The sequence below is a fragment of the Pseudomyrmex gracilis genome, unplaced genomic scaffold (assembly GCF_002006095.1).
Source record: "Pseudomyrmex gracilis isolate BER0280 unplaced genomic scaffold, ASM200609v1 scaffold_55, whole genome shotgun sequence".
NCBI lineage: Eukaryota > Metazoa > Arthropoda > Insecta > Hymenoptera > Formicidae > Pseudomyrmex > Pseudomyrmex gracilis.
In genome coordinates this window covers 796,939-808,899 of record NW_018020639.1, presented here as the reverse complement: position 1 = coordinate 808,899, position 11,961 = coordinate 796,939, and the positions used below count along the sequence as shown (strand labels likewise).

At 35.8% G+C, this 11,961-nt stretch overlaps 3 protein-coding genes across 5 annotated transcripts; 1 reads left to right on the top strand and 2 right to left on the bottom strand.

The window, feature by feature from the left end:
* Positions 1 to 86: 86 nt before the first annotated feature.
* Positions 87 to 2,557, bottom strand: LOC109853812 (GMP reductase 1-like). Its single transcript, XM_020426274.1, has 6 exons — positions 2,142 to 2,557; positions 1,734 to 1,853; positions 1,291 to 1,548; positions 951 to 1,139; positions 653 to 855; positions 87 to 553 (listed from the first exon to the last, which is right to left on the bottom strand). Exons 1-6 carry the CDS (start codon positions 2,226 to 2,228, stop codon positions 358 to 360), a joined length of 1,053 nt encoding a protein of 350 aa, XP_020281863.1. The 5' UTR covers positions 2,229 to 2,557; the 3' UTR covers positions 87 to 357.
* A 723-nt stretch (positions 2,558 to 3,280) lies between these two features.
* Positions 3,281 to 7,127, bottom strand: LOC109853811 (FK506-binding protein 59-like). Of its 2 annotated transcripts, none has more exons than XM_020426273.1 (6): positions 6,571 to 6,669; positions 6,164 to 6,500; positions 5,881 to 6,001; positions 5,540 to 5,787; positions 4,938 to 5,447; positions 3,281 to 4,561 (listed from the first exon to the last, which is right to left on the bottom strand). In XM_020426273.1, exons 2-6 carry the CDS (start codon positions 6,497 to 6,499, stop codon positions 4,394 to 4,396), a joined length of 1,383 nt encoding a protein of 460 aa, XP_020281862.1. In that variant the 5' UTR covers position 6,500; positions 6,571 to 6,669; the 3' UTR covers positions 3,281 to 4,393. The 2 variants fall into 2 exon arrangements, with proteins under 2 accessions (XP_020281862.1, XP_020281861.1); XM_020426272.1 differs by lacking the exon at positions 6,571 to 6,669 and adding an exon at positions 6,768 to 7,127 and having other exon boundaries at positions 3,283 to 4,561.
* A 253-nt stretch (positions 7,128 to 7,380) lies between these two features.
* On the top strand, positions 7,381 to 11,777 carry LOC109853810. 2 transcript variants are annotated; one of them, XM_020426270.1, is made up of 5 exons: positions 7,381 to 7,568; positions 7,842 to 7,990; positions 8,102 to 8,248; positions 8,666 to 8,761; positions 8,882 to 11,777. In XM_020426270.1, exons 2-5 carry the CDS (start codon positions 7,853 to 7,855, stop codon positions 11,399 to 11,401), a joined length of 2,901 nt encoding a protein of 966 aa, XP_020281859.1. In that variant the 5' UTR covers positions 7,381 to 7,568; positions 7,842 to 7,852; the 3' UTR covers positions 11,402 to 11,777. The 2 variants fall into 2 exon arrangements, with proteins under 2 accessions (XP_020281859.1, XP_020281860.1); XM_020426271.1 differs by lacking the exons at positions 7,842 to 7,990; positions 8,102 to 8,248; positions 8,666 to 8,761.
* Positions 11,778 to 11,961: the final 184 nt, after the last annotated feature.

The window sequence follows — 11,961 nt, the reverse complement described above, 5'->3', positions numbered from 1 at the left end:
AATTCACGTCGCTTAACTAAGATATATCCTTTCACCATGATACATAAACTCTTAATATACATGTTTAAAATAAGTAAAAAAACCGCTTAATATATAACGAAATTTTTTATTTGTGCACATCAGGATGTATAACATCTTATTGTTTGAGCGTATTCTTAGCATCAATTCGTAATACTTCGATATTATCACATGATGTGGCGAATCGTGTTTAGCAAGTACTGCGCTGTTTATTTATAAATTATTATTTGCCAGCAATACATACACGATCAACAAATATTAGCATTAAAAATTTAAATTAGCATTTGAACTTACGTAACAATAAAGTTACATTACAACATTTACGTTAATAATAAAGTTTTACATTTCTGGAGGAGGACCATACATTGGATTTAATTGTTGCGTACAGCGTATAAAAGTCGCGCGTCGCGGCAATTCGCGCAAACGCGCGGCTCCCGTATACGTACAAGCGGATCTCAAGCCGCCTAATATATCGAGCACCGTGTTTTCGACTGAACCTCTGTAAGGCACTTCGACAGTCTTTCCTTCCGAAGATCTACGCATACAAAATAATATTTGTAGATAGTGATATGCAAAATAAGAATATTTACTTTAGATTAGTATATCGCCGATGCAGTTATTTACAAACTCTCACCTATAGTCTGCAACACCGCCGGCATGCTTCTTCATGGCCGTGTTGGAAGCCATTCCGTAAAACAGTTTAAATTTCTTCCCGTTCTTTTCTATAACTTCACCTCCGCACTCGTCGTGACCCGCGAACATTCCGCCGGCCATGACAAAATCCGCACCGGCACCAAAAGCTTTCGCCAGATCCCCGGGGCAAGTGCATCCACCGTCCTGCAATACAAACGTTCATACAAAGATATAAATTAAAATAAATTACTTTTTTTTTAATTTACGTTCGCGCTTATTATATGTAATTAAATATTTACGGCAATAATATGTCCTTTCAAACCGTGCGCCGCATCCGCGCACTCAATTACAGCGCTCAATTGAGGATAGCCCACGCCGGTTTTCATCCGCGTGGTGCATACGGAACCCGGTCCGATTCCCACTTTAATTATGTCCGCTCCAGAAAGTATCAGTTCTTCCACCATTTCTCCTGTCACAACATTTCCTGCCTGTAGTGACAGTAATGAATCTTTATGTTTAAATACAAAGCACAAATTGAGAATAATGTTGCGTGTGTACTGAACCGATGTTGTAAACATCGTTCGTTTTCGAATCAATATGACACAAATTATTTTATACGAGACAATCGATATTACTTACAATTATCGTATGACTTGGATACCGCGCCCTTACTTTTCTCACGTATTCGACAAAGTGTTGCGAGTATCCGTTCGCGACATCCAGACATATGAACGTCAGTTCCGGCACAATCTCCAGAATACTCGAGAGTCGCTCGTAATCTTCATTTCCTGTTCCTGAACTGGCCGCTATGTTTTTTACGCAATCGGGATTTAACGTTGCGAAGTTTTTCCACTCATCTGCGGTATAATATTTATGAATGGTAGTAAAAAGGCCATGCTAAAAAAAAAAGTATACAGTGTGAACACTCTGGAACTCTTATGTGTTCCATTTACATGAACTCTATGATAATATATAAATATAAATTGATTTATACATTCTTACTTGGCAGATAAGATGAAGAATAAAATTATAAATATATTGAAACTATATATATGTATATATATTTATTTGTAGGGTTGTACCTTCGATAAGGCTCTTGCCATTTCAAACGTTCCAATTGTATCCATGTTAGAAGCCATTACAGGAATTCCTCTGTATGCTTGTTTGGAATTACGGAATGTGATTTCTCTAAAGAGATCTACCTGCAATACATAAATTATTAATTTTTTTTTTTTTTTAATTCTGTGTATCAACTATTAAATTTCAATGTAAAATTTATACACAGCAAAGTATTACTTGATCTCTCTTCAGACATATTTTCAGACACATCTCAAATTTTATATAATAGTTGTGATAAAGAATTTATAATCTCGTTGCCGTTCATTTTTCTTCGCTTTTATCACACAAAGAGGCAATGTAAGATCATGCCGACAACGGATGATTCTAATTTATGCCAATTATATAAATACACAGAGTTCGCGCGTACTTACGTCGGATCTGCTCCTCAAAGTGCTCCGTTTCGGGCGCAGCAACACATCCTTAAAGTCCAATTTTATGTCATTTATTATATTCGGCATTTCGGCGAGTGATTTTTTGTCCTCTTTAGCGAGTTTAATCTAGCAGACGACTCCGACCTCGCATGCACCAGAGACACATACGCGGACTTCCACGAGTTCGGGACGTTCCTTCCACTGACTGGTACACTCGTCGTCGTGCCTTATCTAATACGTTGTTCGAAGAGAGAGGGAAGAGAGGAAGAAAGAGAGAGAGAGACAGAGATAGAGAGGGGAGAGAGTTTATTTTCGTCCTTCTCTCTTTCTCTTTATTGAACCAGGGCGGTGCGCGGTCTGAGGGACTTTTATTCACGTCGATCTATCGATGTACAAGGTGTTCGCGGCGATGATGTATTTAGTCCTCTTCAAACGCTGGAACTACCTATCGCCAGGAAAATTGATTTGAAAGTGTGTTTTGTTATACGCGTACAGTTTTTTTTATGAGGAGCACAAAAATTGAGATGCGTTGTTGTTAATATAACAATGTCTTTATACGTTAATTGAACGTTCTTTTTCTGTAAAAAATCTTCACGCATCACCTGGTACATAAAAAGATCGTTTCTTAGTAACTTCTTATTGCGCGCTTCTGTTGAAAGTATATATATTTGTAAATATTATATTACACGGAATTTTAAACAAACTCGCGCAAATAAGCAACGCGATTATTAAAACGCTTTTATTTTCGAGTTTTATCACTCTGGATAAATGCCAGCAAATCGACGCATTGCGCAAAATTTTTCATTTTTCGAGTAAACGTAGAGCCAGCCAGCGGTTAATCATAAAAAAAATGCGTGTATAATTCTTTTCTTTCTCTCTCTGTAATCATAATTAAAACAAAAACGATATCTCTGTAGATATCAAATCGCAATGACAAAAAAATTCATCCTTGAATTACATTTACTGAATACGATTAAATTATGCTGACTACAAAAAAAAATGAGAACGTGAATATGAATGTAATAAATTGTATTGCGCGTTTTAACTTATGAAATAATTTCAATAAACTTCGCGCAACACACATCTTACTTATAACATTAGTTAAGACAATTATCAGGTCTTCGAGTAAATTAGCATAAAAATAGTTGGATTTCTAATTGTTAAGTATTTATTACAAAAAATCAGCAGCTAATTACGTATAAATTTCTTATCATCGATAATAAATTCAAAAACTGGAACACGAAACTTTATTCCCAGAATATTTCTCATAATGTGAGTAGTATCAAAAAGTGTAACGTCACATACATATTAAAGATTAACGTGCATCCTTGAAACACGAGTTTATCTTTAATTGCAAAAATAATTACAGTAAGATAAAGCCGTAAAAGAAATAATTTAAAAGAAACAAAAGTTCCGTGTTTATTTTTGAACAGAGAGAGGCAAGAGGAAATTAGAAACTGTCACATGATATGATGAGAAATAAAACATGAAATTCTTATCGGAATCTTTTTTTACATCTTAATTCTCTGTTATTTTCTTAATTTAAAAATATCGTACATAATGCATGTGTTAATGCAAGTGTTGAACATATGAAAACATGCTAGAAAAATTACATTAATCATAGACTATTTTCACATATGCGTGTACAATTGTTTATCTTTTTTCTATTTTTTCTTTCTAGTTTGCTTTATTTAATTCACATTTTTATGATAATGTTTAACAAACTAAAAATTATACTAATTTGTGTTTCTAAATATACTTGTCCTTATATATATTAATAGTGTATGATACATGATGATGATTAACGTACTAAATTAAATTTTAAACACTGCGTGATGAAATGAAATAGTTTTTGAATATAAAAACGATACATCAAATATTTCTTGCAAAGAAATTTTCCGACAGAGTTGCCAAGTTAGACATAAAAAACATGTTTATGCGCCTTAAAATCATGATTTTCTTCTAATAACGTTGCAAAAAACAATCGCAATGTTGGATATAATTAAAAAATTTAAAACGATTCTCCAATGCATACGCGCGAAGTTTCAATGTATGTGTTGATGACACATTATATATTATAATTATTTTAATATATGTGTGACGTGCAGTTTTCAATTTTTCATAAAAGACGGAATACGGTGATATTAAAAAAAAGCACCACAACCAAGAAGTGACCGAGATATTTTTTTTTCCGTTTACTGGCAGTTTACACGCGGCAGTGTGAAAAAAAGAATAAATAATAGACATATTGTTTACATGTTTTTGAATTCACCGGAACCGTTAGCGTTGAGCATGAGTATGTTAGGATTTTCCTTTTCAAAGGCGGTCGCGTCTCTACCTCCGGGTCTCTCCTCCTGTCCCCATTCTCCCAGAGTCCCGTGCATCACGTCTGGTTGATCCTTTAGCTTTTCCTCCTCCTTCTGTGATTACATTATTACTGACGATTTATGGTCAAACGCAAAAACACACAATGACAAAATTTAATTTTTCACGATTTATTTGACTTAAGTTAATCAGCCTTTGCGTCGTTCATAGTACTCATAACAAATGCACTTTTTTTTTGTTCTACAGACATGCTGTTTAAAGTATTTTGAACGATAAAATCGATTCCCAACTATATATATATATATTAAAATATTACGGAGATAATTGTTTAGGTTTTTATATAAATAACTAAGTATTTATAATAAACATCATAAACACCACCAACCAGCATCAATAGATACAAAACTCGAATACATGAACAAAAATTGTCGATTAAAAAGCAATATGGCATCATTATTGTTCTTCACAAACCTGTTTATCTTCCTGCGCAAACTTATCAAACATGTTCGCGTAAAGTTTCTTCTCTTTAGCTAACTGCTTCTTAATAAAGTTATTACAGATTATGATTTGTTTAGACGCGGCCGCGTTTTTCGGCTGCACTTTTAGAACCTCCTGGAAATCTTTAATAGCTATTTCGGGCGAGGCGAGTCCGAGATGCGCCTGTCCTCTTCTGAACAGAGCCTTTTCATTCTGAGAATCAAGTTCTAAGGCTTTGGTGCACTCTTCTTTTGCCAAAAGATTATCATCGGTTTTCAGATAACATAAAGCAAGATTCAAGTGAGTTGCCAGTGCGATATTGTTTCTTTGCTCTCTGAGATCGCCTTCGAAATCTGATACAGGATCTAGATATTTGAAAACTTTCTTGTACACTTTAACGGCTAAATTGATTTTATTCGCTGTCAAGTACTTTGTTCCTTTTTCCTTCTGTATCTTTGCTTGTTCTATCTTCTCGGGCGATTTCATCGACCATATTCCCGAATCCTGTAACCAATATCATACACTCAGCGATCAGTATCAGTCAAGAAAGATATAAGATTAAAAAAAAAAAAACTTAAATTTAAAATTGATATTACCGATTCAAAACTCTTTAGTTCTACTTCGTATTCTACATCGGCGTTCGGCGGAATATTAAATTTGGCATTTCCCTCCTCCTTAAACGCGTATTTGCTTTTGATTAAAAGTCGCGATTTTTCTTCGCTCAAAAAGTGTTGCAGCGCTATTTCCACACCCTCCACAATTCCCACATCTTCACCTTCTCCAAGAGTAAATTCTACGTCTCTTTCCTCAAACACTTGTCCATCATACTTTCCAACCAAGTGTACTAAAAAATAAAGAAAAAACTGTTAGATAAAAAACATCAAGAAAGATATAATATATAATAAACTTTTTTTTTTTAACTTACTAAAATACTTACTGTTTACTTGAGCACCTTCTTCCGGCTTGCTATAACGTTTTCCCTCTTGTATCTGGAATTTCTGGATGCTCTTATCCTTACTAGGACTTAGATCTTCTCCGTACCAATCTAACAATTCAATCTAAAGAAACAAATATTCTATAAGTTTAGAATTGTAAGTTTGATAAATATATTAAATCATTGATTTGTATACATGTATATATATATATATATATAATAATATATAAGAAAAATTTACTTCTCTTTAACATTGATAAACATACACTAATTAATATCTACATACTTCAAACTTCAATGTAGCATCTGGTGGAATCGACGGGGAACTACCAGTCTTGCCATAAGCGTATTCAGGAGCGCAAGTTAGTACAGCGATTTCGCCCTTTTTCATACTAGCTACACCAATATCCCACGCCTTGATGACACTGCCTCGTCCTAGATCAAACTTAAATGGCTTGTCCCTGTCTTTGCTGGAGTCGAACTTGGTTCCGTCGAGCAAGGTGCCGGTATAATGAACCTTCACCTTGCAACCGGTTGTCGGAGTTTCATCTCCGACTCCTTCTTTAAGAATCTCCTTCAGCACACCTCCGTCTTTTGCGGGAGACAGGTCTATTTCGGCCATTCTGCAAAAACAAAAAAATTGATGAATTAAAAGCTCGTCTTCTCAAAATCGAAAATTAATCAACAATTTACGTTCGTAATTTTAATTAAAAATTGCCCGGCCGTTCCGGAATATTCTCTCGACGGAAAGCGCGCGAATGCTAATGCGTGCAGGAAGTGATTAAGCGAAAAAACGTATATATACAACGCGAATCTTTTCCATTGTGGAGAAAAATTTATATACGTGGAAAAATGTTAAAAATTTGAAACGAAAAATACATTGTACGTACGTGTTTGCACGATAAAACGCGTTCGAGCACACTTGTATCGATAAAGCTTGTGGGTTTTCGCTCAAAGAGCAATTCAGGAACAAATGCACACTACTCGCCCGTTCGAAGATTTGAGAGACAACTGAAGACAACTCCGATTTCTCACAATCGTGTTATCGCATAGAAGCCGAATCGATTTTGTATGCAGAAATTGCCAGAATTTGTTGCCGCTTCACGTAGTGAAGCGCGGTACCGATGGTCGATGTGTCACGACACGCTTGATCGTGTGTCAAGATCAAAATTGTTTTTCGTATCGACGCCGAAGAAACATCGTCAGATCGGCAGATTAGATTGTCGATTATTATATCTTGCACTAAATTATTACAAGATACAATCTGGAAACGAAATTGTCTTTCGTAAAAAAAATGTAAGTTAAAAAAAAAAAACTAGCGATCAGTAAAATCAAAGTATATTTTTCAATTGTGTACCTGTTGTCGGGAAGTGGACGATTTGGTTCGCGTCCAAGTTTAAAATCCAACACGCGATTGCGTATTTCCGAACGCGCTGATCCTCCGCCATCTTCCGCACTTGCAACGTAAACACGAGCGATCTACGTGCTTCTGTCTTGTGATGTTTGGCCAATGGGAAGTAGCAGCACCGACGCGTCCCGACTCACGTCGACCAATAGACTGAGCGAAATAGAGAACTCCATTTTGCGCATTATCACGGGCCAAAGAAGATATATCCGCGGACTCTCGACTTCACTATCAACGTAGTAGTCGCAACCCTTTTTGCCGTTTCGCGGGCTTTCTTGGCACCTAGGTAAGTGCGTCTTGTCATGTCCGTAATTCATTCAAAATAGAAAATAGCATTTTCATTGGCAGAAGTAACGTTTTGCTAACAGATACGTGTCGTTAAATCAAACACTCGGATTGTGCCCGTGATCGCCATTGCGGCGATTTATTTAAGCGCGTTATATCGTTATTTTGTGACCGCTGCGATCGATTTGTGCATCGTTCCGTTTGTCGCTCGTGAGAGACCACGCATTATATCCTCAATGCCGAAAGGTTATTAACATATGCACGACTTTCTTAGGGATTGCAAAAATGGGGAGCAAAAATGAGCTACAGAACATGACTAAACGCTGTCGAATTTGTCTATGCGAGCGGGGCGCGGTGATTAGTTTCAAGGATAAGGCTGTACGAACCATGTTCCAGGATCTTTCCAAATGCACCTCAATTGATGTAGGTCCTTTATTCATTTATTTTATTGCTTTGCCATATTACACATTCAATCATTGATTTCAAAATGATTCTGTAGCTATTCAAACTCTTTCTGTTTTTGTTCTAACGTAGCTCAAGATTCAGGATAATCTGCCAAACTCCGTGTGTCATATTTGTTTATATAAAATGAACGATTGGACCGAATTTAAGGAACGATTTGCACAGAACAACAAAATCTTTATGGAAAAGGTTGATATATCAGAAGCCTCGGATAACACTGTGAGTGGTTCTGATAGTTTTTTGTCAGTTCTATTCTTTGTCAAAATACAGTAGTCGATACAACTTGTATAAAAGCTTTCTTTTATTGTGTAATTTTGAAATGGAACCAGATGTAGTTCAATATTTTTTTTATATATATACAAAGAGAGATTGATTTATTTTTATTTTTATAACAAAAAAACATGATACCATCTTTAATTTGATAATTGCATTTGTTAAAAGTAATTTTTATTGATTATTTATGTTAAAGCATGTTTATATTAAAACATGGAACAATTAACAAATAACAATGCAAATTTTGTCTTTTGTTTTTGAAGTTTTGTTGTGTCTTAAATTTGGATCTGATACTTTTATCTTTTCGCATAACTTCCAAATTCTCAAGTAATATATAAATTTTTTTTTTGTTTTTATTTTTAGATACAAAATTTTGTTAAAGAAGATAGATCAGCAGTGGATGCAAAACAAAAGTCTTTAGATCAAAACATCAAGGAGAGTACTTCTGTCACTGATAAGGTATATATAAGGTTATTTAATTATAGTGTGTTACATAATATAAGTGTATTAGTCGAATTATCTTACTTATTCTTTCATTTTGTGGATAAAACGTACTTACTAAACCTATTACTATTTCAGAACAACTGTTCTGAACACACACTAGAGGATGTTATATCTATATCATCAGACGACGACGAAATTTCATCTCAGCATTTCTTGGCCAAACTAAATTCCAATAACGACAGAAAAAGCGCGAGAAAACGTATAAAAAATGCTCAAGAGAATATAAAGGAGAAGTCAAATTTAATGTCAGTTAAAACTACACTGTCACCTGCAAAACGTGCTAAATCTGTTCTACAAAATCACTGGGCGGCGAAGAGAAAGTTTTTACTCTCTAGCAAGGACACCAGTACATTATCATCCGAGTCAAATTCAGAGGACAAGAACTCTGAGACGCATAAAAACATTGAAGAACATCTGAGGAAACGGAGACTTGAAAAAGTGTTAAAAAGCTTGGAAGTGAATTTGACGCCAAAGTTCTCCAAATTTCCGGTTCATTCGGATTCCGAGAAAGGCAGAACGAGATTAAGAAGTTCGAGTACTCCTCAGCCCAAAGAGAAATGGTTGAACCGGTCTATTAAAGAAATTACCAATGACACAGAATTGCCAGTGAGAAAATTATTTTCAGAAAATTTCTCAGATTCTGAAAACACCATGGATACGCTAAAGGACGTGGATTCGCACGAAAATAACGAAAGTAACGAAACATTCGAACCGATTTCGTGGAATTCACAGATAATAGTAAGTGACACAATATTTAATGTTTCATCGGTATTAAGTCTTCCTCAGTCACCCATCAATTCAAACAATTTGAATCAGAATTATGACGAGAAACAGCAAGAAAGCGATACTAGTATTATTGATGCAATTAAATTGCGTAGAGTAAATCCCACAAACGATGTATCCGTCAAGAGATGTTTAGAGCTCAAAGTGGAGAGCACAGAACTTGATGTTCTACGACGCGTGCAAGTTGGCGTTGCAAATTTTATCGAAAAAGAACTGAAGCACAAACAATTGAACAAGATAAGTTCCGTTACGTTTGACGAAACGACTTCCATTAATTCTGAATCTCGAATCGATCAGAAGATAAAGGATCTGGTGGAAGCAACTTTTAGGAAAAACGTTGATACCGAGTGTTGGGGGATTTCTGAACACACAAAAGCCATATACCAACCGAGAGTGGTGTTGGAACGTTTGGATATTGCTAAAGAAAGCAAGCATTACAACATTAATAATATTTCTACATTAAAGCAAAACGTGTCAGAAGAAAATCTCACAAAACCGTTTAACCTCTTTAGCCGCAAACGTCAGAGTGTACTTCCAAGAAGATACAGCGACTATCAGACCTCACTCGATACCGATCCTGATTACAAATGGAGCTCTTCTGAAGAAAAGAAGAAAACTGTCTCAAAATCACGCAAAAAATTGAAAAGCGATCAGTCGGAGAAAGAGAAACATATCGCTAATAACAATAATAAGACGACAAATGGTACAACCGTAACGGGTAAAGGTAACACCGTCAAACAGACAAGCGAACAGAGCGCAGATTACGAGGATGCGATCAGGATACAGGGTGCTGTAATTGAGAATCACATATGCGGACTCTGTGGAAATTCGTTTAACAATCGAGAAGACGTCGAGATTCATGTTCGAAGTCACAGAGATGTATCTTCCGTTATGCACTTCACAGCTGACGACATACGCGGTCTTAACGAGACGCCGCAACGAAAGGAGAAGATAATGCGTTGCAAGAGATGCAAGGAACTGGTCGAGGAGCGCTGCGTAAAGGAGCATTCGGTCAAATGTAACGAGAGATCGATTTACAAATGTTATCTATGTGAACGTAGATTCGTTACAGCGGAACAGCTATCTCAGCACTTTTCCGTGGACCACGGTCAACAATGCAAGGTGGTGATAGACAGGAACAAAAATATCGACAATACGAATACGTTGATCACGCAATCTGCGACGCGATGCCGAGAAACTGAGGAAAAAACGCCGACTCAAATTAACAAAAATGACATTCAATCTCACAAAATAACCAGCACGGCTGTTCGACTGGAAGATATCTCTTGCTTCTTGTGTGATAAAGTCTTCACGGACGAAGAATTGCTGAAGAACCATTTGCAGGAACACTGCGACGAAGTGCCGAGCGACGACGAACAACAGAGCAAAGAACCGGAACAATATCAGTGTGGTATCTGCGGCGAGTCTATGAAGACTGAGGAACTGTTGCAAGAGCATGTCAATCAACACTTGTACAACGAAAGTAGTAGCAAATTACCGAGCAACAATCAGAAGAGTGAAAATAATAATGCTAAAACAAAGAACACAGGACTGTATTTTGACAATATTCCTTCCAATCTGAAACCACCACAAAAACTTCAAGTAATTCCTCAAGTCGCACCGCGAAAGCGGCACAAGCAAGTTTTGTCTGACGCGGCGTATCAATGCTCAGTTTGTGACGAATTGTTCGACGCAGATAAGTTAACGGAACATATCAGTTTGCATAAAGCGAGTACGAACGTGTGTCAGTTATGCGACAAACCGTTCCGTACCGAGGAAGAGTTGCAAGATCATGTGATGACCCATATGTAACGCACTATCACGAACGATTTATTAGGTGTGCTAATTAATTTTATTTAGATTTATTCGTTTTTAAACCAAAGTTATAAGTGTACACAAACGAGACACAAAAAAAGAGCTAATGTAAAGTTTATAATATTTTGATGACCTTGTATTGTATTTTAATTACAAACAAAGAGTTTAGTTAAAAATCAAACAGAATTGGCACACCTAATATTTTTTTTTTTTTTTCAAGATAAAAACTGACTATTGTGTTGTTTCATTGTGCTGCACTCGGTCTGTATATTCTGATGCAGAAATAACTCGCACGCGTAAACAATATTAAAATGTACTAATTAATATTTCTTATCTGCAATATTTCTTTAACTGCAATATATTATTATAAACGTTTTCTCAGAATTGATTTATAAATTTTTTGTCTATTGTATGAGACGCATCAGTCAAAATATTTATTTTATTAGAACGTGGACACTACGTGACAGAATTTTAAAAAACTGCCCGATAGGTAACGTAAAATTGAAAAAAAAATAATTAAAAACAAAACAATAATTGGGATAAATTATTAATCGAAA